General features: G+C 42.8%; 1 protein-coding gene across 3 annotated transcripts in view; it reads right to left on the bottom strand.

The window, feature by feature from the left end:
- The window catches only part of ace2 (angiotensin I converting enzyme 2), a 140,920-nt gene that overhangs the window by 62,524 nt on the left and 53,657 nt on the right, over positions 1–24,739 (bottom strand). For all 3 annotated transcript variants that reach the window (XM_063051288.1, XM_063051286.1, XM_063051287.1), the window contains exons 6-8: positions 15,170–15,278; positions 6,609–6,706; positions 4,013–4,185 (exon numbers count right to left, since the gene is read on the bottom strand). In XM_063051288.1, the coding sequence (XP_062907358.1) occupies positions 4,013–4,185; positions 6,609–6,706; positions 15,170–15,278 (380 nt within the window). The remainder of the gene's footprint in view (positions 1–4,012; positions 4,186–6,608; positions 6,707–15,169; positions 15,279–24,739) is intronic.

The following is a 24,739-nucleotide window of genomic DNA, read 5'->3' as shown; positions in this document are numbered from 1 at the left end:
TGCAATTTAATGTGGATAAATGTGAAGTTATCCACTTTGGTGGCAAAAACAGGAAAACAGATTATTATCTGAATGGTGGCCGATTAGGAAAAGGGGAGGTGCAACGAGACCTGGGTGTCATTATACACCAGTCATTGAAAGTGGGCATGCAGGTACAGCAGGCGGTGAAAAAAGCGAATGGTATGCTGGCATTTATAGCAAGAGGATTCGAGTACAGGAGCAGGGAGGTACTACTGCAGTTGTACAAGGCCTTGGTGAGACCATACCTGGAGTATTGTGTGCAGATTTGGTCCCCTAATCTGAGGAAAGACATCCTTGCCATAGAGGGAGTACAAAGAAGGTTCACCAGATTGATTCCTGGGATGGCAGGACTTTCATATGTTGAGAGACTGGATGAACTAGGCTTATACTCGTTGGAATTTAGAAGATTGAGGGGGGATCTGATTGAAACGTATAAAATCCTAAAGGGATTGGACAGGCTAGATGCAGGAAGATTGTTCTCGATGTTGGGGAAGTCCAGAATGAGGGGTCAGAGTTTGAGGATAAAGGAGAAGCCTTTTAGGGCCGAGATTAGGAAAAACTTCTTCACACAGAGAGTGGTGAATCTGTGGAATTCTCTGCCACGGGAAACAGTGGAGGCCAGTTCATTGGCTATATTTAAGAGGGAGTTAGATATGGCCCTTGTGGCTAAAGGGATCGGGGGTACGGAGGGAAGGCTGGTACAGGGTTCTGAGTTGGATGATCAGCCATGATCATACTGAATGGCGGTGCAGGCTCGAAGGGCCGAATGGCCTACTCCTGCACCTATTTTCTATGTTTCTATGAATTTCTAGGGCACTGAGTGCCATCAATGGTAAATGCATCAAATGCTGGTTGTAAAGGGATCTGTAAAGTAAGGTAACTTGAGAACCTGTTTCAGGTATGGCTCTAACATAAATACCCTCAATCCATATTGTAACATCCAAACTTCATTGAACTTGATTCCCTTCAGGAATAGGGTTTTGCACTTTAGTATCTCTCTTGATATGCTGATTGGAATGTGTTCTCTCGAGACACCAGACCTTTCTCATACTGGGTCCCTCTGAAGTTTTCTGACTTCCTTTTTTGTTTAAGCAACCACTGGGTTACTTTCCAAAGGTTTTCTCGTCCTTCACACTCCCGCTTGAAGTATCTATCTTCTCCACAGTTGCAACAGTTGCTTCCCTTGTCAAAAGACCCCTTTCAACAACATCCCTGTGCTCAGGATATCCTACAGGTGAGTCAGATTTCCTATCGGGCTTGTCATCAACCAAAATACCTTGGTTTGCAGGTTTTTCCACTTCATCTTGCAAAACCCTCACTTGTGTAGCATCAGTGGTCACTTCAGCAACAGAGTCTACTGCTAAGGACATTGTCCGACTGGTGGACGCCTCCCACTCCTCCTCTCTTACTTCTCTGAGCAGCTCAGAGAAGTGGATGCTTCTTGTGAGTCATTTGAATGTCAAAAACAATCACGCCATGTGCCAGCACGCCCGTCACAACTTGCTCCATCTTTAATTGATCTATCTCAGCCATTTGAATGGCCCCTTTTTGGCACAAGCAATGCAGCTGTTTCTCTAGCCTGAATGCAGGCGGAAAGTTTTTCCCCTTTTCTAACACTTGCATGAAGCTCAAAGACGTGACCAACAGGTTCTCTGCCTTTAAGGACCTCACCAGCTCAGCAGCCTGACCTTTTAAACTTTCTACCAGTCGCTGTTTTTTTCATATTATCTGAGCACTTCCACTCATCCAGTAACTTAGATGTCTGCTCTGCCTGAGCCTCATATTCTTCTTTGCCATTAGGTTGGGCTTCGCTCAGAGAACACTTTGAGCCTATAATAACTTTGGCTCCCTAATGTGTACACTTTGACATTTATCAACCAGTAATGTAGTAGCCAAAACTAGCTCAGAATTTAAATCAACCACTGAAAGACCCATTTGACCTTTCACATCAGACAGCTCCTTTCCCTCACTTCACAAAAATGAGAACAACTTGTCTTGAAAGCCTTCACCCTCAGTTACATCCCCTTTTCTCTAAAAATATGGACTGCACATTGCCCCACCTCTCCAGGTGCCTATATCTTATCGGCAGTGCATCTTCAGTCACAATTCTGGTAGCCTGGACGTACACAACATCCTTACCCACTGATTGGTCAAAATGCCATTCAATCAGTGTATTTATCCCCAGTACTTATACAGAACTCAACACTCTAAGTAGCAGTTCATTAAGAATTCAAATATCCACCCGGCTCAGAAAATAAGCATTACTTATAGATATGGTCTTCAAATCACACCAAACCTTAATCCCCACAGCATCCATCATAAAGAATTACAATGCACCTCAGTTTCCACAAACACTGGCTTAAACACACAAATAAATCATTTAATCAATCCTTAAACAGCATTCATGCAGTATCGGAATCCTGGATGAGCCCCCATAAGTGTAACCCTCTCACAGGGGCTCATATACAAACTTGGCGCATTAGCTAAGTCTGCTAACAGCCACATGAGTCAGCGATGAGAAAACCAGCTTTCATAAATAATATACATCTAGGGTCAGTATGATTGGGGGTTTAACCAAGCAGGAAAGTTGTGATGTTCTGATTAAGGAGCACTGTGTAAATGATTAAGCGAACGCTGTGTAAATACTGCTCACACACAATTATTGTCGCCAATTATCGTTGGATGATACACCAGTATAAAATTATAAAGAAAGTATATTTCAACTTCATCGAACAGTTAAAGGTAAAAGAAAAGGAAGGTACATAAACATTGGAGCTCATTTCTGTAGTAGCTGGGTGTATTGCTTTATTCACTGCACTGAATTCTCATCACCAACTATAGGTAAAATTTCCCTTCTTGGAATTCTTTGCAAAGCATTCCTTGCATTCGGGTCTCCCCTTCGGATGAGACCCTCCAGGCGTCTTCCCTGGTGCTCTTCTCTCTGCACTTCCACCAAAAACTCCCCAAGCTGGACTCCTGCCTTCAGAAATCTCTTTCCACCCAGCACTTTAGAATCTTCTCTGGCATCCCGCTGGGCAGAAAGTCACAACATGTACCCAATCAGTCCTGATTGGCTGGCACAACTGTCCTAACTTCGGCAACATGACTCCTTATTTTTAGCTGAACCCAAAACGCTCTGACTATCAGGCCACACTACTAAAATAAGAATACCTCACAACATAGCAGTAGAAATCTTACCCAGGACATTATAATTCTACCATAAACCCATGCTTAGTTTGTCTTTATTAAGAACAAATATAACGCTAGTCATACCTGAATTTAATCGCTCCTTCATTATGGACAGCTCGAGAGTTTGATGAATAGCTCAGAATTCCTTCCCTAAACCTTCTGATGCTTTCTATCATTCCTCCTTTAAGACACTCCTTAAACTCTCCTTCTTTGATCCAGCTTTGGTTGATTGCATGACTCAGAGGAAAGTTTTATTTAACACTTGAGGCCCTTGGAATGTTTCTGATTTCATAATGTGGCCAACAGGCTGTAGAATGCTCAGGGTGATTATTCCAGGGATAATCAATGACAAGGAAGGAAGTTCATGGTGATGAACAAGCTCAATAAATTTGACTTTCACATCAACTACACCAAATATGACACTAATCAGAAGTGGAAATTTGCAATACATATGAAAATTACGTTTTTTTTCTCTAAATGTATTACCACCTGATATAATGTAAATTAATCATTAGATGTCTCAGAAACGTCAAGTACGAAGGTGAGAGAGGGGATGTTAGAGATGATTGGGGCAAGATCTTATGGAGAATGGTAGGTTCCTGAAGTGGGCATTGGTTGTAGAAGCAGGTATCATGGAGGTGTTTAGTAGACACATGAATGTGCAGGGAATGGAGCAATATTGATCATGTACAGTCAGAAGAGATTTAGTTAACTTGGGTGCAGACGTGGTAGAGTACTGTTCTTTGCTGTGTGTTGTGTTGTGTTGGAGGATCTGCTGTTTCACATTCTGAACAAGCTGTACCTGAAGTCCTTTCCATTGCCCATATCCCAAGCTGTTGGATGACAGATAACTTTACGGCCATCAGTAGGTTTCTCGATCATGGAGTGGTTCCAGAAGTTGCTATTCATTGCTTTGAGGCCCAAAGACTGGAAGAATTCATCAGCCTCCCGAAACATCCTTGTTGGATCCCAATTCTGCAAGTGAAAGGAATCAGGCATTGTCAGATGGCTGGTCTGATTTTCTAGTCATTGACTATGTTGTTTTTGGGGTCATTATTCTTGAAATCTGAACAGTGATATAAAATAGTTCTTGAATACTTTAGTAACCTATTACAGGACAGGTGTGCTGTATTTTATAGTCTAAATGAATTTATTCCTCAGAATTCAATGTGCTCAAATTTTGGTTCATATCTTCTTCTGTGCATCTTAAAGGTGATTTTTAAGTCCAAATGCACTACATAAATTGAGTTGTCTATCTCTCCCTGCTTTCATTAACAGTGTGGTTATATTTTGCTAACCTGTGGGAAATATTCAAGAATCTATGGAATTTAGGAAGATGAACCAGAGCATCAACTATTTCCATCTCCAACTACTTGATAACTCTCACATGCAGGTCAGTTGATCTTGTGGATTTGTCAGCTTTAAGTGCTATTACTTTCTCAAAATCCAGCTGTCCATTAATGCACATGCATTTGAATTCCTCGTTTACTCTACACTGAGCAGTTTGTATCTTCACTGATGATCGATGTTTAATTTTTCTGACTCAGTCTGTAGAGGATATTCATTAATTTCACCTAATCTTTCTGTTTTTATATATCCCACAATCTGTTTTCATGCTTCTATCTGGCCAGCTCTCATGTTCTGCTTTCCTTTCTTTACCAATGTTTTGGGTCTCCTTTACTGAACTTTAAAGATTTCCTAAACAGGTTTTGGGAAAGTTTATCCTTTGATCATAGAGTACTACAGCACAGGAATGGCTCTTTGACCCATATAGTGCATGTCAAACTGTCATTCTGCCCAGTCCCAGCAACCATGGCCCTCCATACTTACCCAAACTTCTGATAAATGTTGAAATCTAATCCACATCCACCACGTCCTCCGGCAGCTTGCTCCAACTTAGCACTATCGTCTGAGGAAAGAAGTTCCCCCTCATATTCCCCTTAAATATTTCACCTTTCAACCTTAACCTATGATATCTAGTTCTAGTTTCACCAAATCTCAGTGGATAAAGCCTGTTTCCATTTACCCTAGCTATACTGCTTGTAATTTTGTGTACCTCTACCAAATCTCCCCTCGTTCTCTTATGCTCTGGAGAACAAAATCTATTCAACCTTTTCCTATACTCAGTCCTCAAGTCCTGACAATATCCTTGTAAATTTTCTCTGTACTTTTTAAATCTTATTTGTATCTTTCTTGTAGGTAGGTGACCAGAACTTCACACAATACTCCAAATTTGGCCTTGTACAACCTCAACATAGCATCCCATTTCCTGTACTCAATACTTTGATTTATGAAGGCCAATGTGCCAGAAGCTTTCTTTACAACCCTATCTGTCTATGATGCCACAGGTTTTGTTAATTTTGTTCCAACCCATGTGTATTGATTCAATATTTCAAATGAGCCTGACTGGGTCCTTGCATTCTGTGCCATGTTGTCTAATTTTTTATTGTGCTCTAGTGCAAGAGATGTATCTGGTAAAGTCTGTGTGTAGTTTGCATGTTTTCCCTATGCCAGTGTCCACATTGGCCTCATTGGTCACTCAAAACTCACAAAGGCAGAGTGGAAGTTAGTCAATTTCAGTCCTGAGGGGCTGGCTAAGAATAAGATGTTTAATTATCAGGCAGATAGCTGCTTTTAATCAGGTTGATGGTGTTGTAGGTATTCTTGATGAAGAGAAGGTGAGGATATTGTTGCTTCAGGGGATTTTGATGAGGTATATATACCCCTTGACGATGATTCTCTAGGTAATCTGATGGGCTTATCCTCATTTGATACCACTTCTGTCAGTGTTAGTCTCAGTAACTATACAATTTTTGTACATCAACTTCTCAGCAAGGTAGATATTCTGCTAATTAGCAACGATCTTGATGCCAAGTGAAGGAATATGGGAATTCTTGATAATATGAATATTCTTACTGGTACTTGACAAAGGAATTATAGGCTAAGTAAATCTGGAAATGATAGCCAGGGCTAGGAAGACAAATGAAAAGAATTCTGTCCCCAGGATATGTCCAGGTACGAAGAAAGGTGAATTTACGAGAATGCAATTACTACATCCAAATGATAGAAAAGGTCCAGCGAGATGGTTAATGGGAGCGTCGAGGTGACAGTCCTAGTGTAGAATAGATATGTTGCATTTGATTGCGCATAAATAAACCCATTAACAATGTAAGTTTCTGAAGAACCCATTGAACAAAACTATTAATGACCCCGATACAGAAAGAGACATTATTTGATAGCAATGGATTAAATGAATCCAATAATATTCCAAACACAGAAAGGATTTAACTAATAACTTGACCCATTCATACCAGCAGTATATCAAAGATATGCTCTTTCTGAATGGTTTAGCTTAATCCAATGATACTTGAGTTTAGCAAAGGCGGTAAATAACTTACCTTATTTACCATTGCAGATGTCACATCTATATCTTTCTGTTCTGGAAATGGAATTGACCAATTATATAGGTTTCCCCAAAATCTTCCCCACATGTCACCTGAAGATGAGAAAGAATTTGGGTCAGATTGCCATTAAGATGGCATGAAGCAAATGGTCGAGTACAAAACCCAGAAACAGCCGCAGGACAAGCCTGAGAAAGTTCCCTATTAATTGACGCCAGGCCTTCACTCAACCTGACTGAGATTTCATCTCAGTTTGCATATACCTATGGTTCAGAAGGTCGCATATTAAAAACGACAGAGCCTACCTTTTTGTGACCTCTTTGATGACCTCAAGTCATCTCATTGTCAGCTACAGATACGTAATATGGGAAACTGAAGAGATGATAGACAGGAGCTACAGGGAGGTAGTTGCCCCTAAGTTGCAGGAGGCAGGTACCTGGGAGTCTGTTGGGAGAGGGAAAGGAAATGGGCTGTCAGTGCAGAGTACTCCTGTGGCTATTCCCCTCAATAATAAGTATTCCACTTAACGATACTGTTGAGGTGATGACCTACCTGGGGAATCTGCAGCAAATGGGTCTCTGACACTGAGTCTGGTACTGTGGCTCATAAGGGAGGGGAGGAATAGGAGATTCCATAGTTTCAGGAGCAGACTTGAGATTCTGTGGATGCAATAGAGGCACCTGGGTAGCATGATACCTCCCAGGTGCCCTGGTCAGTGATGTTTCAGATTGGGTCCACAGCATCCTAAAGGGGGAGGGTGAGCAACTAGAAGTCTTAATACATATTGGCACCAATGACATGGGTAGGAAAAGGGAGGAGGTCATGAAGAGAGAATATAGGGGCCTAGATAGAAAGCTGAAAGGGTAGTAATCTCTCGATTGCTGCCTGTGTCATGTGCCAGTGAGGATGATTTGGCAGATGAATGGGTGTCTGAGGAATTGTTACAGGGGGCAGGGCTTCAGATTTCTGGATCATTGGGATCTCTTCTGGGGAAGGTATGACCTGTACAAAAGGGGGACCAATATCCTTGTGGGCAGTTTTTGCTGGAAATATTGGGGAGAGTTTAAGGTAATTTGGCAGGGATATGGGAACCGGAATGATAGGGCTGAGGATAGAGCAGATGGTATACAAACTCAGGAAGTATGTAGTGAGATTTTCAGGAAGGACAGGTAGGTGGTAGGTTGAGATTGTAGTCAGTGGGATGAGTTTCCGTGTAGTGGGGATAAAAATTGAACAGGGTGATGACTACAGAACTGGAGGTTTGAATGCATGTAGTATGCAGTAGATGATCATGTACTGGAGTTAGAGATGGGCAGGTATGACATTGAGGTTGTCAGTGAGTTGTGGCTGAAAGAAGATCATAGTTGGAAGCTTAATGTCCAAGGATTCACATTGTATTGAAACGACAAGCAGTAGGCAGAGGGGGAGGGGTGGCTCTGTTGGTAAAAGATGAAATCAAATTCTTAGAAACAGATGGAAGAGAAAAGATGTAGAATTTTTGTAGGTAGAGTTAAGAAACTGCAAGTATAAAAAGATCCTGATGGGAGTTAATATAGGCCTCTGAACAGTAGCCAGGGTGTGGGCTATAAATTAAAACAGGAGATAGAAAATTCAAAAGGGCAAAGTTACGATGATAATAATGGGGGACTTCAATATGCAAGTAGATTGGGAAAATCAGGTTGATGCTGGATCCCAAGAGAGGGAATTTCTAGTGTGCCTACGAGATGGCTTTTTAGATATTCTGGATTGAGTGTTCTGCAGTGAACTGCATTTAATTAGGGGGCTTAAGGTAAATGAATCCCTAGGAGGCAGTGATCGTTAAATGATAGAATAAGATGATGAGAGGTATTGATCATGTGGCTAGCCAGAGGTTTTTTTTCCAGGGTTGAAATGGCTAACACAAGGGGGCATAGTTTTAAGGTGCTTGGAAGTAGGTATAGGGGGATGTTAGAGATAAGCTTTTCACACAGAGAGTGGTGGGTGCATGGAATACACTGCCAGCGATGGTGGTAGAGATGGATGTAATAGGGTCTTAGATAGGTACATGGAACTTAGAAAAATAGAGCACTATGCAGTAGGGAAATTCTAGGCAGTTTCTAGAGTAGGTTATGTGGTTGGCACAACATTGTGGGCTGAAGGGTCTGTAATGTTCTGTAGATTTCCATGTTCCATGTTCTACTTCACCCTGCAAATTGAAAGGGAGAAGATAAAGTCAGAAGTATTACAATGGAGTAAAGGGGCATGAGAGAGGAACTGGCCAAAGTTGACTGGAAGGGGACACTAGCAGGGATGATGGCAGAGCAGCAACGCTCTTGGGACAATTCGGAAGGTGCAGGATAGATACATCCCAAAGATGAAGAAGTAATCTAAATGGCAGGATGATGCAACTGTAGGTGACAAGGGAAGTCAAAGCCACCATAAAAGCAAAAGAGAGGGCATATAATACAGGAAAAATTACAGGGAAGTTAAGGGTTTGGGAAGCTTTTAAAAACCAACAGAAGGCAACTAAAAAGCCACAAGGAGAGAAAAGGTAAAAGATGAAGCTAAGGTAAAAAGATAGCTAATAATATCAAAGAGGATATGAAACATTTTTTCAGATATATAAGGAGTAAAAGGACTACACTCCAAGGTTCTGAAAGAGGTGACTGACCAGATTGTGGAAGGATTAGTAATGACCTTTCAAAAATCAATAGATTATGGCATGTTCCGGAGAAATGGAAAATTGTAAATGTCACTATACTCTTTAAGAAGAGAGGGAGGCAGAAGAAAGAAATTTACAGGCCAGTTAGCCTGACTTTACTGGTTGGGAAGATATTGGAGCCCATCATTAAGGATGAGATTTTGTGGTACTTGGAGGCACAGAATAAATTAGGCCAAAGTCAGCATGGTTTCCTCAAGGGGAAATCTTACCTGTCAAATCTGTTGGATTTCTTTGAGGAAATAACAGGCAAGGTAGACAGAGAAAGGAGTTATTTATTTGGAATTTCAGAAGGCCTCTGATAAGGTGACACACATGAGGCTGCTTAACAAGATAAGAGCCCATGGTATTACAGAAAAGATTCTAGTATGGATGGAAGATTGGGTGACTGACAGGAGGCAAAGAGTATGAATAAAGAGGGGCCTTTTGTGGTTGGTTGCGGTGACTGGTGTTTTTTTGCAGGGATTGTTATTTTGACTGCTTCTTTGCATGTTATATGTCAATTATTTGGATGACAGAATTCTTGGGTTTGTAGCCAAGTTTGTAGATAATACAAAGATAGACAGAGGTGCAGGTAGTGTTGAGGAAGCACGGAGTCTGCATAAGGACTTGGACAGATTGGAAGAAGTGGCAGATGGAATATAGTGTAGGGAACTGTGTGGTCATGCACTTTAGTGGAAGGTATAAAGGTATAGACTATTTTCTAATTCAGAAAATTAAAAAATTAGATATGCAAAGGAACTTGGGAGTTCTTGTGTAGAATTCCCTAAAGGTTAACTTGTAGGTTCAGTTGAGGTAGGAAGGAAAATGCAATGTTTGCATTCATTTTGAGTGGGTGAGAATATAAGACCAAGGATGTGATGCTAAGGCTTTATAAAGCATTGGTCAGATTGCACTTAAGGTATTATAAGCAGTTTTAAGCCCCTTATCTAAGTGTAGCACCATGGTAAAGATTTTACTGATAATGTTGTAGGGTATTTCATGTAATGGTTTTCTACAGAAGCAGTGTGTTCTGCTGGTAGTGTTTGACTGACGGTTAAAGATAAGGGATGCTTAGGAATGTTGTACCATTCAATCAGGATGAGGGAACTAGGAGAAGGTTCTATAGAATGCTAGGGGAGAGGTTTTGTAACAGACACTGAGGTGGGTCAATGTGTTTTTTGGTGGGAGATGGAGTGAGAAGAAGCTAAAGAGAACTGGCCATAGGATTCAATCAGATGGGAATGTGCGATCTGAGGGAGCTGAGAGAGTGGATTGAGTACATCAGACACAATAGCTTTTGGAAAATTTGCACTCCAACCGGTGAACATTTGATTGTTTAATTATGATAGGCCCTTTTGTTTCTTTTTCTTTTCTTTCATAACTGTTTGATTAAGTTAACATTCATAAATTATTTTCTTTACAATCGAATGTAGTGTATGGTCTGTTATTTCTTGCCGACGGGCGATTGCATGGGGGCAGTAAATCACACAGTATTCACGCAGGTCGGGATTTGGGTGGGCGATACATCTCAACCTCACGGTTTTGACAGGACCCAAGTCATATATACCCTAGATATATGGAGTTTGAGAAAGGTGGTTTTTCATTGCTGAGTCCAGTGGCTGTGAGCCACATCTCTAGACATGCCCAGTAAAAAGGGGTTTCATAAGAAAAGCTATGATATTGGAGAGGTTCATGAGAATGATTCCAGGAATGAAAGGGTTAATGTATGAGGAGCATTTGAGTATATTTAAATTGGAGGTTGATTAATCTACAGGAGGGTTTTGGGACACAGTAACACAGCAGTGCAATGACTTTACAATACCAGTGATCACTGATTGGGGTTTGATTCCTGCCATTGTCTATAAGGAGACTGCATAGATGTGCTCCAGTTTCATCCCACAGTCGAAAGAAGTATGGTTAGAGTTAGTCAGTTATGGACGTGCTTTGTTGGTGCCCGAATGACATGAAGGTAGTGTGGAGGAGGAGTAGGTAGTGTGGAGGAAGCAAGGAGGCTGAAGAAAAACTTAGACAGATTAGAATAATGAGCAAAGTTCTGCAAATGGAATACAGTGTCAGGTTATTTGGTGTATTTATGGTGGAGGCTCATTGACCCTTGATTAGTCAGGATGTGAAAGGTTATGTGGAGAAAGCAGGAGAATGGGGGTTAGAGGGAAATGGATTAAGCATGATAAAATGGAACAGACTCAATGGAATGAATGGCCTAATTCTGCTCCTATGTCATGGTCTAATCATTGCTTTTTAAATGAATGTGAGGTATTACATGTTACAAAGGTAAGTGTGAGGTGCTGGAACTCTTGTACTAATTACAATCAAAAATTTCAAAGAGCAACTGTTTTTGAAAATAACTTTTTTTTTGCAGCCCCATTAATTTGCGAATTGTGTTGACATTTCACAAGAGCATTTTACTACAGACTTTGATTTTGGACTGCTTTTTGTGTTGTACGTCAATGGATGATGGAATTGATGGCTATGTGGCCAAGCTTATGGATGATAGCTGGAGAGACTGAGGAAGGATTTAAACAGATTAGGAGAATGGGCAGCGAAGCAGCAGTTTGATTACAGTGTAGGTAAGTATATTTTCATGCACTTTGAATGAAGGAATAAAGATGTAGACTATTTTCTAAATGGAGCAAATCCAAAAGACAGAGGTGCAAAGGTACTTGGGATTCCTAAAGATTAGTAGTCAGGAAGGGAAATGCAATGTTAGCATTCATTTCGAGAGTACTAGAATATAAAAGCAAGGATGTAATGGTGAAGCTTTTAAGGCATTGGTCAGACCACACTTGGAGTATTGTGAGCGGTTTTTGGCCCCTTTTCTAAGAAAGGATGTGGTGGCATTCGATAGGGTGCAGAGGAGGTTCACAAATATGCTGCAGGGAATGAAAGGGTTTGCGTATGAGAAGTGTTTGGTGGCTTTGGGCCTGTATTTGCTGGAGTTTAGAAGAATGAGGGGGGAATTTCACTGAAACCTAACGAATATTGAAAGGCCTAGATAGAGTGGACATGGAGAGCATGTTTCCTAAAGTGGAGGACTCCAGGTCCAGAGGGCATAGCCTTACAATAGAAGGATGTCCCTTTAGAACAAAGATGTAGAGAAATCTCTTTAATCAGAGAATGGCGAATCTGCGGAATTCATTGCCACAGGCAGCTGTGAGATCCAAGTAATTTAATGCAGAGGTTGATAGGTTCTTGATTAATAAGGGCATCAAAGGTTACTAGAGGATAGGAGAATGGGGTTGAGTGGGATATAAAACAGACGTGAAGTGATGGCAGAGCAGCCTCGATGGCTCAGATAGTCTAATTCTGCTCCTATATCTTGTGCTCCTTTGGTCCTGATAGTTTATAGGTGCTAAATGCTAAGAGTGGAGCAATTAAATTTAGGAATGATTGAGAAACTGGAGCTGGGAAAGTGAGGTATCTTGGAGGAGAAAGATCATGGAGGTTAGACCTCTAAACTCTTGAGGTTACTAACCTCCCCTGGTTAAAGGATAACTAATGCAACAGGGGCAAACATGGGCAATAATGGCAAAGATAAATATGGCAGATCAGATCAATTCCCCACAATTATAGCACAAAGGTTGTAGACACTTGTGATGAAATTCAATATTTCACAACTGCTGAAGGGCATTACATTGATGATCACACTGAGCATGGGGGCCCCCTAGGGCTGTGTGCTCAGTCCACTGCTGTTCACTCTGCTGATCCACGACTGTGCAGCAAATATACAGCTTGAGTCGCATCATCAAGTTCGCCGATGACATGACCGTGGTGGGTCTCATCAGCAAGAACGATGAGTCAGCATACAGAGAGGAGGTGCAATGGCTAATGGACTGGTGCAGAGCCACCAACCTCTCTCTGAATGTGAACAAAACAAAAGAGATGGTTGTTGACTTCAGGAGAGCACGGAGCAAACACCCTCCGCTGAACATTGATGACTCCTCCGTTGAGATCATTAAGAGCACCAAATTTCTTGGTGTTCACCTGGCAGAGAACCTCAACACCAGCTCCATAGCCAAGAAAGCCCAGCAGTGTCTCTACTTTCTGTGAAGGCTGAGAAAAGTCCATCTCCCACCCCCCCACCCTCACCACATTCTACAGAGGTTGTATTGAGAGCATCCTGAGCAGCTGCATCACTGCCTGGTTCGGAAATTGCACCATCTCAGATCGCAAGACCCTGCAGCAGATAGTGAGGTCAGCTGAGAAGATCATCGTGGTCTCTCTTCCCGCCATTACAGACGTTTACACTACACGCTGCACCCATAAAGCCAACAGCATTGTGAAGGACTGAACACACTCCTCATACAAACTCTTCTCCCTCCTGCCATCTGGCAAAAGGTACTGAAGCATTCGGACCCTCATGACCAGACTGTGCAACAGTTTCTTCCCCCAAGCCATCAGACTCTTTAATACCCAGACTCTAGAGTGATATCTACATCATCTATTATTATATTGTAATTTGTCCTCTACTGTGCCGATTGTCTTGTTTATTAGTTTTTATGCTGCCCTGCACTGTTTTATGCCCTTTATGTAGTCCTGCGTAGGTCTGTGGTCTAGTGTAGTTTTTGTGTTGTCTCACTTAGTCTAGTGTAGTTTTGTGTTGTTTCATGTAGCACCATGGTCCTGGAGGAACACTGTTTCATTTTTACTGTGTACTGTACCAGCAGTTTATGGTCGAAATGACAATAAAAAGCGACTTGACTTGACATGAAATAGACAAGGGTTAAGCATGAATCCTCGGAGAACATCAGAAGTAAAAGAGGAGATGTGAGAGGAATAATGATTGTAGGTAGTACTCTGTTTACAACCATTTATGTAAATGTGAGACCAGATAAAGGTGATTAAAAATGTGAAGAGGTGTCAAAAATCACAATATCAAGAGTGACTTTGATCAGAACCTTTCAACACTGTGGTGGACACCTAGGAAGAGAGATTCAAACTTAGACTTTTGAGTAAGGTGTCTGTGAATTTGTAAACATAGGACATTCAAGGACCACAAGAAAGTTCAGCAAAAAGGGGAAACAGCAGAGTTAGTTGGTCAAAAGTCCGAAGCCTAGTGAAGCCCAAAAGTTCTTGCCAGTGTGCAAGAACGATGAGATGATGGAGAGGACACTGAGGAAGTTATCTACATGAACGTGGAATAGTGAGTTTTCACACAATATCATAAGTTGATGTATTTCAACCATCAGTAGCCATTGTACTTTGGGAAATATAACAGCACAATGATGTTCAATATCTAGGGAAAGGTCAGCATGAAAAGATATTGATAAACTGTGTGCCACTCTAGGATAATGTATGGACATTATCCCAATAGTTCCAGGTTTACTCGGGTCTTCCTCTTCCACCAGTATTTACTTAAAAAATCATAGTTTTATAATTTCAGTGCTATAGATATTTGTTTCTCATGACCTTTTGTTATTAAACATGTGGCTTTGGAATCTGTTTTGTACAGTGAGCAGATAGTATTTGAGATAAAAAGAATGTGGTAACCATGTCATTTCCTTTTAATGGATATTGAATACTTTGTTTCTGCTTGCGCCATGAATACAGTTAGCAAAGGACGTCTGTTTAAACATAATAAAATTGTCAGTAGCTGGCCACTTACAGAAAACAAATTCAATGAAAGTAGTCGTAAATCATTACTTGGAAATTGAAATAGTTCTGCAGAGCTTCCTGGTGCCAGGTTTCAGGTTAACAGTGGCTCACTTATAATCTGATGCCTGAATTTAATTCCAAGCATTAAATAAGTGGTGCCATATTACTCCAGGTGCAATTATATCAACAGCATTTGAACCTCCGTCAGTCTTGTCAAGCTGTTCTCATGTAATTGCATGCTCTTTAGAGAACAAGATGATCTTACCCAGTAAATGAGCAGGGAGGCATCCTGTTGGACTGATACGTTGTGGACCGAAGGTATCTCTGAGCTTTGCTCGTACGTACGCGTGCAGTTCCTTGTATAGTGGCATTATCTAATGATGTTGGAGGAAAAGTTTGTGGTTATTAGTATGTTAATGAACTATCACATGAATCACTTATTAAATATATAACGCTCAGCATATACAGTAATATTTTTGTTCTAGGACATGATTAATTTAGAAAGCAGATTTCGTGGCTCTTGAAATGGTGAACATAAGTACAATATTGCTATTGATATGGATGCCTACAAAAATTGTGCTTCTCACAGAAAGTTCAGATTATATTTGAGATCATTAATACATTACAGCTGATCATGCTCTTTAGCCATTGAAACATAGCATTCAGCCCAGTGCTATCCAACAGAAATCATTGCCTAGTTATTGATTAAGAAATCTTATGGCATGCTCAAGATTCAGGAAGTTATGTAATAACACTGCGGTCTAGTTAGTGAAAACACATTCACAATATTGTTAATGAGGGAATTCCATGATTTTCACATCAGAATGACATATGCCTTTGAATGAAACATACAGAGACCTATTGTCAGGTGTTATTGAAGAAACACTGTTGAATGATGTGTGTTTTTAATAGATAGTGAACAGTGTAACCACAACCCCTGGTGCTGGAGTAAGGGTGGTGACGAGATGTTCTTCAGGATGCTGTGAGGTTGGACATGTGCATTATAAAACTTTAGTACCATGTACAAGCTATTGAAGCATTGTTCAGTGTGGAAGTTGCAGAGTCTGCCTGTCTCTGTGGAAGGCCATGAAAGAGAATACTGTCTTCTTTCAATAGATTTCCCTTGTTTAAATGACTGCCTATTGTCCTGTATTTTAGAAGGAAATACACTGAATGAAATGTAGATTGAATCTCTGAAGTGGAATAGCAAACCCTTGGTGTGAACCCACCCCACTGATAAAGATTTGAGTGTATGCTAAGAGGTGAGGTTTAAAAAGAGGGTGTCCACTAGAATACATAAGGATGCTTGAACTGCAAGTAAAGTGAGTTTACAAGGTGCACTGAGCTGGCCACAGTAGATAACAGAGCTAAATGAGTATGTTACTGTGTATCATTGATCACAGCCGTAGACCCACAACACTCAGGGCTTGTCTACCTAGCGTGTGAAGCCTGGATTTGGCGGACTGCGCGGAAGAAACCATCACTGGTTCAACGGGCAGAAAGGCGATTCTCAGCAATGCGTCGTGGAGCGCTAAGAGGGCACAGTGAGACACATAGAACACTGCTGGCCATCCACTGCATCCTGACTTATCTCTAGCCGTCTCGACTATGTCTTGCCACTGGGTCCAGATAGGCTGGCACGAGAGAGTGAGGCTGACAACCTGCGCAACTCTCCCTCACTTTAATCCAAGTCAAGCGCAAGTCATGACTTCAAATCCAAAAGTGAAGAAGAAAGTGATGGTGCTCAACCTTGGCACATGGAACGTGAGAACTCGGCAAGATAACATCAAGGCAGACAGACCAGAGAGAAGAACTGCACTGGTTGCAAAAGAGCTAGCTCACTACAACATGGACATAGCAGCTCTCAGCGAAACGCTGCCAGCAGACAAGGGCCAGCTGACAGAACATAGTGGTGGATACACGTTCTTCTGGAGCGGTCGCAGCAGCGCTGAACGACGAGAAGCAGGCGTGGGATTTGCCATCAACTCTAACCTCGCCCGTAAACTCACCAAGCACCCAGAAAGCATCAACGACTGCCTGATGACACTTCAGCTCCCACTTGCAAACAAGAAGAGTGCTAGGCTGATTAGTGCCTACGCTCCCACCATGACCAACCTGGATGACATTAAAGACAAGTTCTATGAAGAACTCGACGCCCTCATCTCAGCAATCCCACAGTCAGAGAAGCTCATCGTTCTCAGGGACTTCAATGCCAGAGTAGGGACAGACTACCAAACCTGGGAAGGGATCATTGGAAGACACGGCATTGGCAAGTGTAACAACAACGGCCTTCTGCTCCTCAAGACATGTGCCACACACGACCTTGTCATCACTACCACCCTGTTCCGCCTACCCACCCATAAGAAGACGTTATGGATGCACCCACTCTCGAAGCACTGGCATCTGATTGACTACATCATCACCAGGAAGAGGGACAGGATGGATGTCAGAGTGACGAGAGCCACGTGTGGTGCCGACTGCTGGACCGACCACCGCCTCATTGTGTCCAAGTTCAGGCTTTGCATTCTGCCCATGAGAAGACTCCAAGGGCAGAAGACTGCAAAAAGTCTGAATGTCTCCAAGCTGAAAAGCAGCAGGGTTGCAGAAGAATTCGTCGATGACCTTGAAGGCAGACTGCCAGACACACCAGAGGAACATGGGACCAGCGTTGAGGAACAGTGGACGGCCTTCAGAGACGCTGTCTACACTACCGGCCTCGAACATCTCGGACCAGAAACCCGAAGAAACCAAGACTGGTTCGATGAGAATGATGAAGAAATACAGGCACTACTAACGGAGAAACATCAACGTTACAGAGTGCATCAGAATGACCCCACGTCTCTAGCCAAGAAAGATGCCTTTACCAACGCAAGAAGAAAGGTGCAGAAAAAACTTCGCGAGATGCCGGACAGCTGGTTCAGCAAGAAGGCTGATGAAATCCAGGGTTATGCAGACAGCCACGACATAAAGCACTTCTACGATACGCTTAAGGCTGTATACGGACCCCAGTCCTCCGGCTCCTCACCCCTCCTCAACGCAGATGAGATGCAGCTGCTGACAGAGAAGAAGCAGATTCTGGATCGGTGGGCTGAGCACTTTAACAACGTCTTTAACCGCCCTGCCGACATCAACGACGAGGCCATTGCCCGCCTGCCCCAGGTAGGGATCAACAAGAACCTTGACACCCTCCCCACAGTAGATGAAGTCAGGAAGGCAGTGAAGCAACTCTTCTGTGGCAAAGCGCCAGGATCCGATGCAATCCCTGCTGAGGTATACAAAGCAGGAGGCCCTGTCGTGATGCAAAAGCTGACTGTACTCTTCCAGTCCATGTGGAAAAAGGGACAGGTCCCGCAACAGCTGAAAGATGCCAGCATAGTCCACATCGACAAGAGGAAAGGTAACCGCCAGTCTTGCAACAACCACCGAGGCATCTCCCTCTTGTCCATTGCGGGGAAGATTCTGGCCCGCGTCCTAATCAACCACCTTCTCCAACATCTTGAACAAGGTCTGCTCCCAGAAAGCCAGTGCGGCTTCCGTGCTGAATGTGGGACCGTGGACATGATTTTTGCTGTGTGCCAACTCCAGGAAAAATGCCAGGAGCAACACAGCGACCTCTTCGTGACCTTTGTCGATCTAACCAAGGCTTTCGATATGGTCAGCAGAGAAGGCTTGTGGAAGATCATGGAGAAGTTTGGCTGCCCCAGCAAGTTCATCACAATCGTCTGGCAGTTCCACGACGGTATGACGGTGAAAGTTCTGGATGACGGCGACAAGTCGGAGGCCTTCCTAGTGACAAATGGCATCAAACAAGGCTGCGTTCTTGCCCCGACTCTGTTCAGTATGGTATTTTCTGCCATGCTGACAGATGCCTTCCGTAACTACGAAGAAGGAATCCACGTCAGGTACAGGACTGATGGCAGGTTGTTCAACCTTAGGTGCCTGCAGGCAGTTACAAAGGTGCAAGAGACTGTCCTCAGAGACTTCTTGTTTGCTGATGACTGCGTACTCAACGCCAGCACAGAGCAGGAGATGCAGCGTGAAATGGACTGCTTCTCACAAGCCTGTGATAACTTCGGTCTCACTATCAGCACCAAAAAGACCGAAGTTATGTACCAGCCTGCCCCAGGAAAGCCATACCAGGAGCCGCGCATCACGATGAAGGGCCAGAACCTCCAGGCAGTTGACAACTTCACCTACCTGGGCAGCATACTCTCTCGCGCAGTGAACATAGACGCTGAGGTCAACAACAGGATTGCTAAAGCCAGCACCGCCTTTGGGAGACTCCGTAAGAATGTCTGGGAGCGGAGAGGACTCAGCCTTACCACCAAGCTGAAGGTCTACTGTGCAGTGGTCCTTACCACCCTCCTTTACGCCAGCGAGACCTGGACTGTCTACAGCAGACACGCCAAACAGCTCAACCACTTTCACCTGAGCTGTCTCCGCAGACTCCTCCACATCAGGTGGCAGGACTAAGTCTCCGACACGGAAATCCTGGAACGAGCTGGGCTCTGCAGCGTCTACACCCTCCTGCTGAAAGCCCAAGCCAGGTGGGCCGGACATGTGGTCAGAATGCCAGACAGCCGATTGCCTAAGCAGCTGCTGTATGGAGAACTGTGTCAGGGCAAGCGTTCAGTCGGGGGGCAGAAGAAATGTTTCAAAGACTGCCGCAAAGCATCCCTCAAAGGCCTGAGTGTCGACATCATCACATGGGAGACGCTTGCCCTCGACCATCCAGCTTGGCACAGCAAGATCACCACAGGAGCCCGTGCAGCTGAAGTCAGGCGCATCATCGAGGCGCAACGAAAGTGTGCTGTGCGCAAGGCCCGAGCAGCATCCACTGCCACGACAGCACCCACCCACTTGTGTCCCACATGTGGGTGAGACTTCAGGGCCCGGATTGGCCTCATCAGTCACCTCCGGACCCACAGCCACCAATCTCCCATTTGACTTTGAAGCCATGGTCATCTTCGACTACGAAGGACGAACAACAACAACGACAACAATCATTGATCACAAAAGGAGAGTGAAGTGCATCCTATCACAAGGCCCTCAAATGAGACCTTCAAGAATGCATTCCACACATAATGAGCAGATGTCAACCTATCCAGAGGTTAAAGAGTTGGCCTTCACATGTCCATTACAAGGAATCAGGAGCAAGGAGAGTCATCAATAGCTGAACCATGCTATGAACGCTTACAGATAATGGCAGTTTTGCAAGTTACATATTTGTGGAATCCAGGAAGAAGCTCTATGGGAGAATGTCATGGTCCGGTCTGTGAAGTCCGCATTCCGGTTCACGGACCAGTCCATCGATCCTTATTCCATGTTTTCTGGTTTTCCCTTGTTCTGTTGGTGCCTTAATTGAGGCACATGATTCTCATTTTGGGCTGGCTACATAAACAGCTCCTGGGTTCAGCTTCAGCTGCTAGACTGTTCCCTTCCCTTCCCTTCTCTTTCCTTCTGTAGCCCTTGGCTGAAGCCTCACCTGCTACCTTTCGCCTGAAGCCTCGCCAGCGTTCTCGCCGTCAAGTTCTGCTGCTGGAGCAAGACCGGAGGATTGCTGTGTCTAGATAAGGAACTGTCTTTCGTTGTTTGGATCTGTCTTTGTGTCCTCGCCTTCGCTAGGTAGGTCCGGCTGTTTGCCGCTACCTTGTGTGGCAAAGCAGAGGCAAGTTCATGGACCCTATACAGATGACAAAGGAAGAGATGTTTACTGTTTTGAGGCAAATTATAGTAGATAAATCCTCAGGGCCTGACAAGGTGTTCTTTCAGACCTTGTGGGAGGCAAATGCAGAAATTTCGGGGGCCCTAGCCAAGATATTTTAAACATCCTAAGCGACAGGTGAGGTACTAGAGGATTGGACGGGAGTTAATGTTGTTCTGCTGTTTAAAAAGGTCTCTAAAACCAAATGAGGAACTTATAGGCCAGTGAGCATGACATTAGTAGTGGGAAAATTATTGGAAGCTATTCTCAGTGAACAAATATGTGAGTATTTGGATAGACAGAGGCTGATTAGGAATAGTCAGCATGGCTTCGTGCATGGTAGGCTGCATCTAAACAATCTTATAACTTTTTTTGAGGAAGTTACCAGGAAGTTGATGAAGACAAAGCAGTGGATATTGTCTACATGGACTCTAATAAGGTATTTGACAAGTCAAGTCAAGTCAAGTCACTTTTTATTGTCATTTCAACCATAACTGCTGGTACATTACACAGTAAAAACGAGACAACATTTTTCAGGACCATGGTGCTACATGAAACAACACAAAAACTACACTAGACTACAGACCTACACAGGACTGCATAAAGTGCAAAAAACAGTGCAGGCATTACAATAAATAATAAACAAGACAATAGGCATGGTAGAGGGCAGTATGTTGGTGTCAGTCCAGGCTCTGGGTATTGAGGAGTCTGATGGCTTGGGGGAAGAAACTCTGTTCGTGAGAGCCCGAATGCTTCGGTGCCTTTTGCCAGATGGCAGGAAGGAGAAGAGTTTGTATGAGGGGTGTGTGGGGTCCTTCATAATGCTGTTTGTTTTGCGGATGCAGCATGTGGTGTAAAGGTCTGTAATGGTGGGAAGGGAGACCCCGATGATCTTCTCAGCTGACCTCACTATCCGCTGCAGGGTCTTAATTTGGTGCTCTTAACGATCTCTACTGAGGAGTCGTCGATGTTCAGCGGAGAGTGGTCACTCCATGTCCTCCTGAAGTCAACAACCATGTCTTTTGTTTTGTTCACATTCAGAGACAGGTTGTTGGCTCTGCACCAGTCCCACACGGGAGGTTAGTCAGGAAGGTTCAGTCGCTTGGCATTCAAGGTGAGGTAGTTAACTGGACTGGACATTGGCTTTATGGCTGAAGCCAAAGAGTAGTAGTAGAGGGTTGCCTCTCTGACTGGAAGCCTGTAACTAGTGGAGAGCTGCAAGGATTGGTGCTGGGTCCATTGTTGTTTGTCATCTATATCAATGATCTGAATGATAAAGCGGTTACTGGAAAAACATATTTGCAGATGTCATCGAGATTGGGAGTGTAGTGGATAGTGAGGAAAACTATCATGGCTTGCAGTGGGATCTGGACCTGCTGGGAAAATGGGCTGCAAGATGACAGATGGAACTTAATGCAGACAAGTACAAGGTGTTGCACTTCGGTAGGACCAACCAGGGTAGGTCTGACACAGTGAACAGTAGGGCACTGAAGAGTGTGGCAGAAGAAAGGGATCTGGGAATACAGGTCCATAATTCATTGAAAGTGCCGAAAGAGGTAGATAACAGGTAAAGAAAGCTTTTGGCACACTTGTCTTCATAAATCGATGTATTGAGCGCAGGAGATGGGATGTTATGTTGACATTCTTTAAGACGTTGGTGAGACCTAATTTGGAATATTATGTGCAGTTTTGGTCACCTACCTACAGGAAGGATGTAAATAAGGTTGAAAGAGTACAGAGAAAATTTACAAGGATATTGCCAGGACTGGAGGACCTGAATTATAAGGAAAGATTGAATAGATTAGGACTTTATTCTTTGGAATGTAGAATATTGAGGGGAGATTTGATAGAGGTATACAACATTATGAGGGATATAGATAGGGTAAATGCAAGCAGGCTTTTTCCACTGAGGTTGGGTGACGTCATGGGTTAAGGGTGAAAGGCGAAACATTAAAGTGGAACATAAGGGGAAACTTCTTCACTCTGTGGGTCGTGAGAGTACGGAACGAGCTTCCAGTGCAAGTGATGTATGTGAGCTTTATTTCAAGATTTAAGAGAAGTTTGAGTAGGTACACAGATGGGAGGAGTATGGAAGGCTATGAACCAGATGCAGGTCAATAGGACTAGAATGTTTAAATTGTTCAGTACAGACTTGATGGGCCAAAGGGCCTGTTTCTGTGCAGTACTTTTCTATGACTCTATGACTCTAATTTTAGAGTGTACCTTAGTAGTCCAACTATGCATTATTTCATTGCTTTTTCACTTTTCAATGAGATGGATGGGCTTGATGCAGTGATATCACCTTCTCAACATCAGGCTGAATGTCACTCAGAAGGAATTTCAGATCTCTATATTCGAAATTTGCAGTTTGTTTTATTATTTTGAATGAAGTATTGTGACTACACTGAAACTATTTTCCACTAAATATGATGTTGGAAAGACAATAAGGAACATCTTGATCCTTTTTCACAGTGCAGGATAGCATTCAGAGATTTCTTTCTGCAACCACAAGACTTGATATAATGTTTTTGAGTCTCAACTTCAGGTCAAAGTCATCTTGTAGTGAGATCAGTTCTTCCTCCATCCTGCCTGGTAATTCCTCATTACAACTACTAAGGAATAATTTTATTGCCCAATCTGGATTTTGGTTCAAGAAAATATTCTGAAATCTCTCTGATATGTCTTTATGCAACTCACACAGTATACCTGTAGATCATCATCTGGTATTCTTTCTTTCTCTTCCAACTTAGAGAGGATTAGAATTTGGAAAAGGTTGTGACAGACAATTTGCAACTTAAATAGAGTTAACTTGGACAGAAGTGTGAGAGTGACTGATTTGACTTTGATAAGATCCACATCATTTCCTTGCAAATGAAGATCAATTTCATTAAACTTTGTGAATAATTCTGACAAATATGTAATGTCATACCTAATGTTCTTCAGTTGATTACTGAATGAAGCATTTGAGCCTTCAAATAATTCTATCGCAGTTTCAAAAAGCGCATAAAAATATCTCAGAGAGTTTTCCCTTGACAGGAGTTCAAACTGTTGGCCAGATCTAGTCTACAAATCAGTGAATTTAAATGATTCATGGACAGTGGAAGCAGAGAGTCCAATTGTCTTTGGTCTTGCCATGTGCTTGAAGGAGATGAAGGCTTCCATTTTGTGAAGCTGCTCTGAAACCTCCATTTTGTGAACTGAAGTTGCTTGGCTTGATCTGTGTTTTAAAATAGACACAATTATGCTCTAGGTAATCTACTGGACTAGAGAGCATTTCCAAATAAGAAGTTATTTGTGGGGTCTTCTTTGATATAATGTAAATATGCAGGTTTGTGAAAGGTGTGGTCTGTGTCTGCCCTGGGTGATTTGAACTGATTACTGGTTTGATTCAGAGTCGAAGAGAACAAAGATCTATAAAATACTCATTGTCACTTGCGGAAGAAGAGCAATAAATTGATGCTGTTTTGGTCCAGAGCCAATAAGAGGCCATTAACAGTCAATCAGATGATCCTTAGTCAATAACACTGAAATGCAACATCTGACCCGGGAAGGAATGAATATAAAAGCAGGGATCTAGCAGAGATAATTCTCTGGAGACCGACCATCCCAGATGTGGAGTACCCCAAGGACACGTGGAGATCGGACTATGAGAAATATACGGCCAGCGTAGACTCTTTTTGCTGATATTACCTTTTAATTTTTTGACAGTTCACGGAGGGTCAGGAAGACTTAGTAAGTGTGCACACAACTAAACGGTTGTGTAAATTCATGCGTTCTTTCATTGAGACAATAAAGGTACTTGTGGTAATTGCAGATTCTCTCTGTGCCTCCCTAATTTTTAATTCTAAGTGGTAGATCCTTGTAATAAAACTGTTTATTATTCTCAATATAAAGCTCTTGAAATAGTCACAAACTGAGAGCCTGGGACTTGATTTTATTTACCACTCTGATAACAGTCTTGAATGATTTGTGTAGCCGATTACATAAGTTTTTTGTGACAAGATGTTGTTTGTAAATTACACAGTGAATGGTAAGTATGTTAGGTACAGCTTTTTTCAAGAAAATAATAACTCCCTGGTGGCATCCTGTCATTAATGGTGCCCCAACTGTTGCACAAGCATGAATGTTGGT

This window comes from Mobula hypostoma, chromosome 6 (genome assembly GCF_963921235.1).
Source record: "Mobula hypostoma chromosome 6, sMobHyp1.1, whole genome shotgun sequence".
Lineage (NCBI taxonomy): Eukaryota > Metazoa > Chordata > Chondrichthyes > Myliobatiformes > Myliobatidae > Mobula > Mobula hypostoma.
The sequence above is the reverse complement of the archived record's forward strand: the minus strand, read 5'-3'. Positions and strand labels throughout refer to the sequence as shown.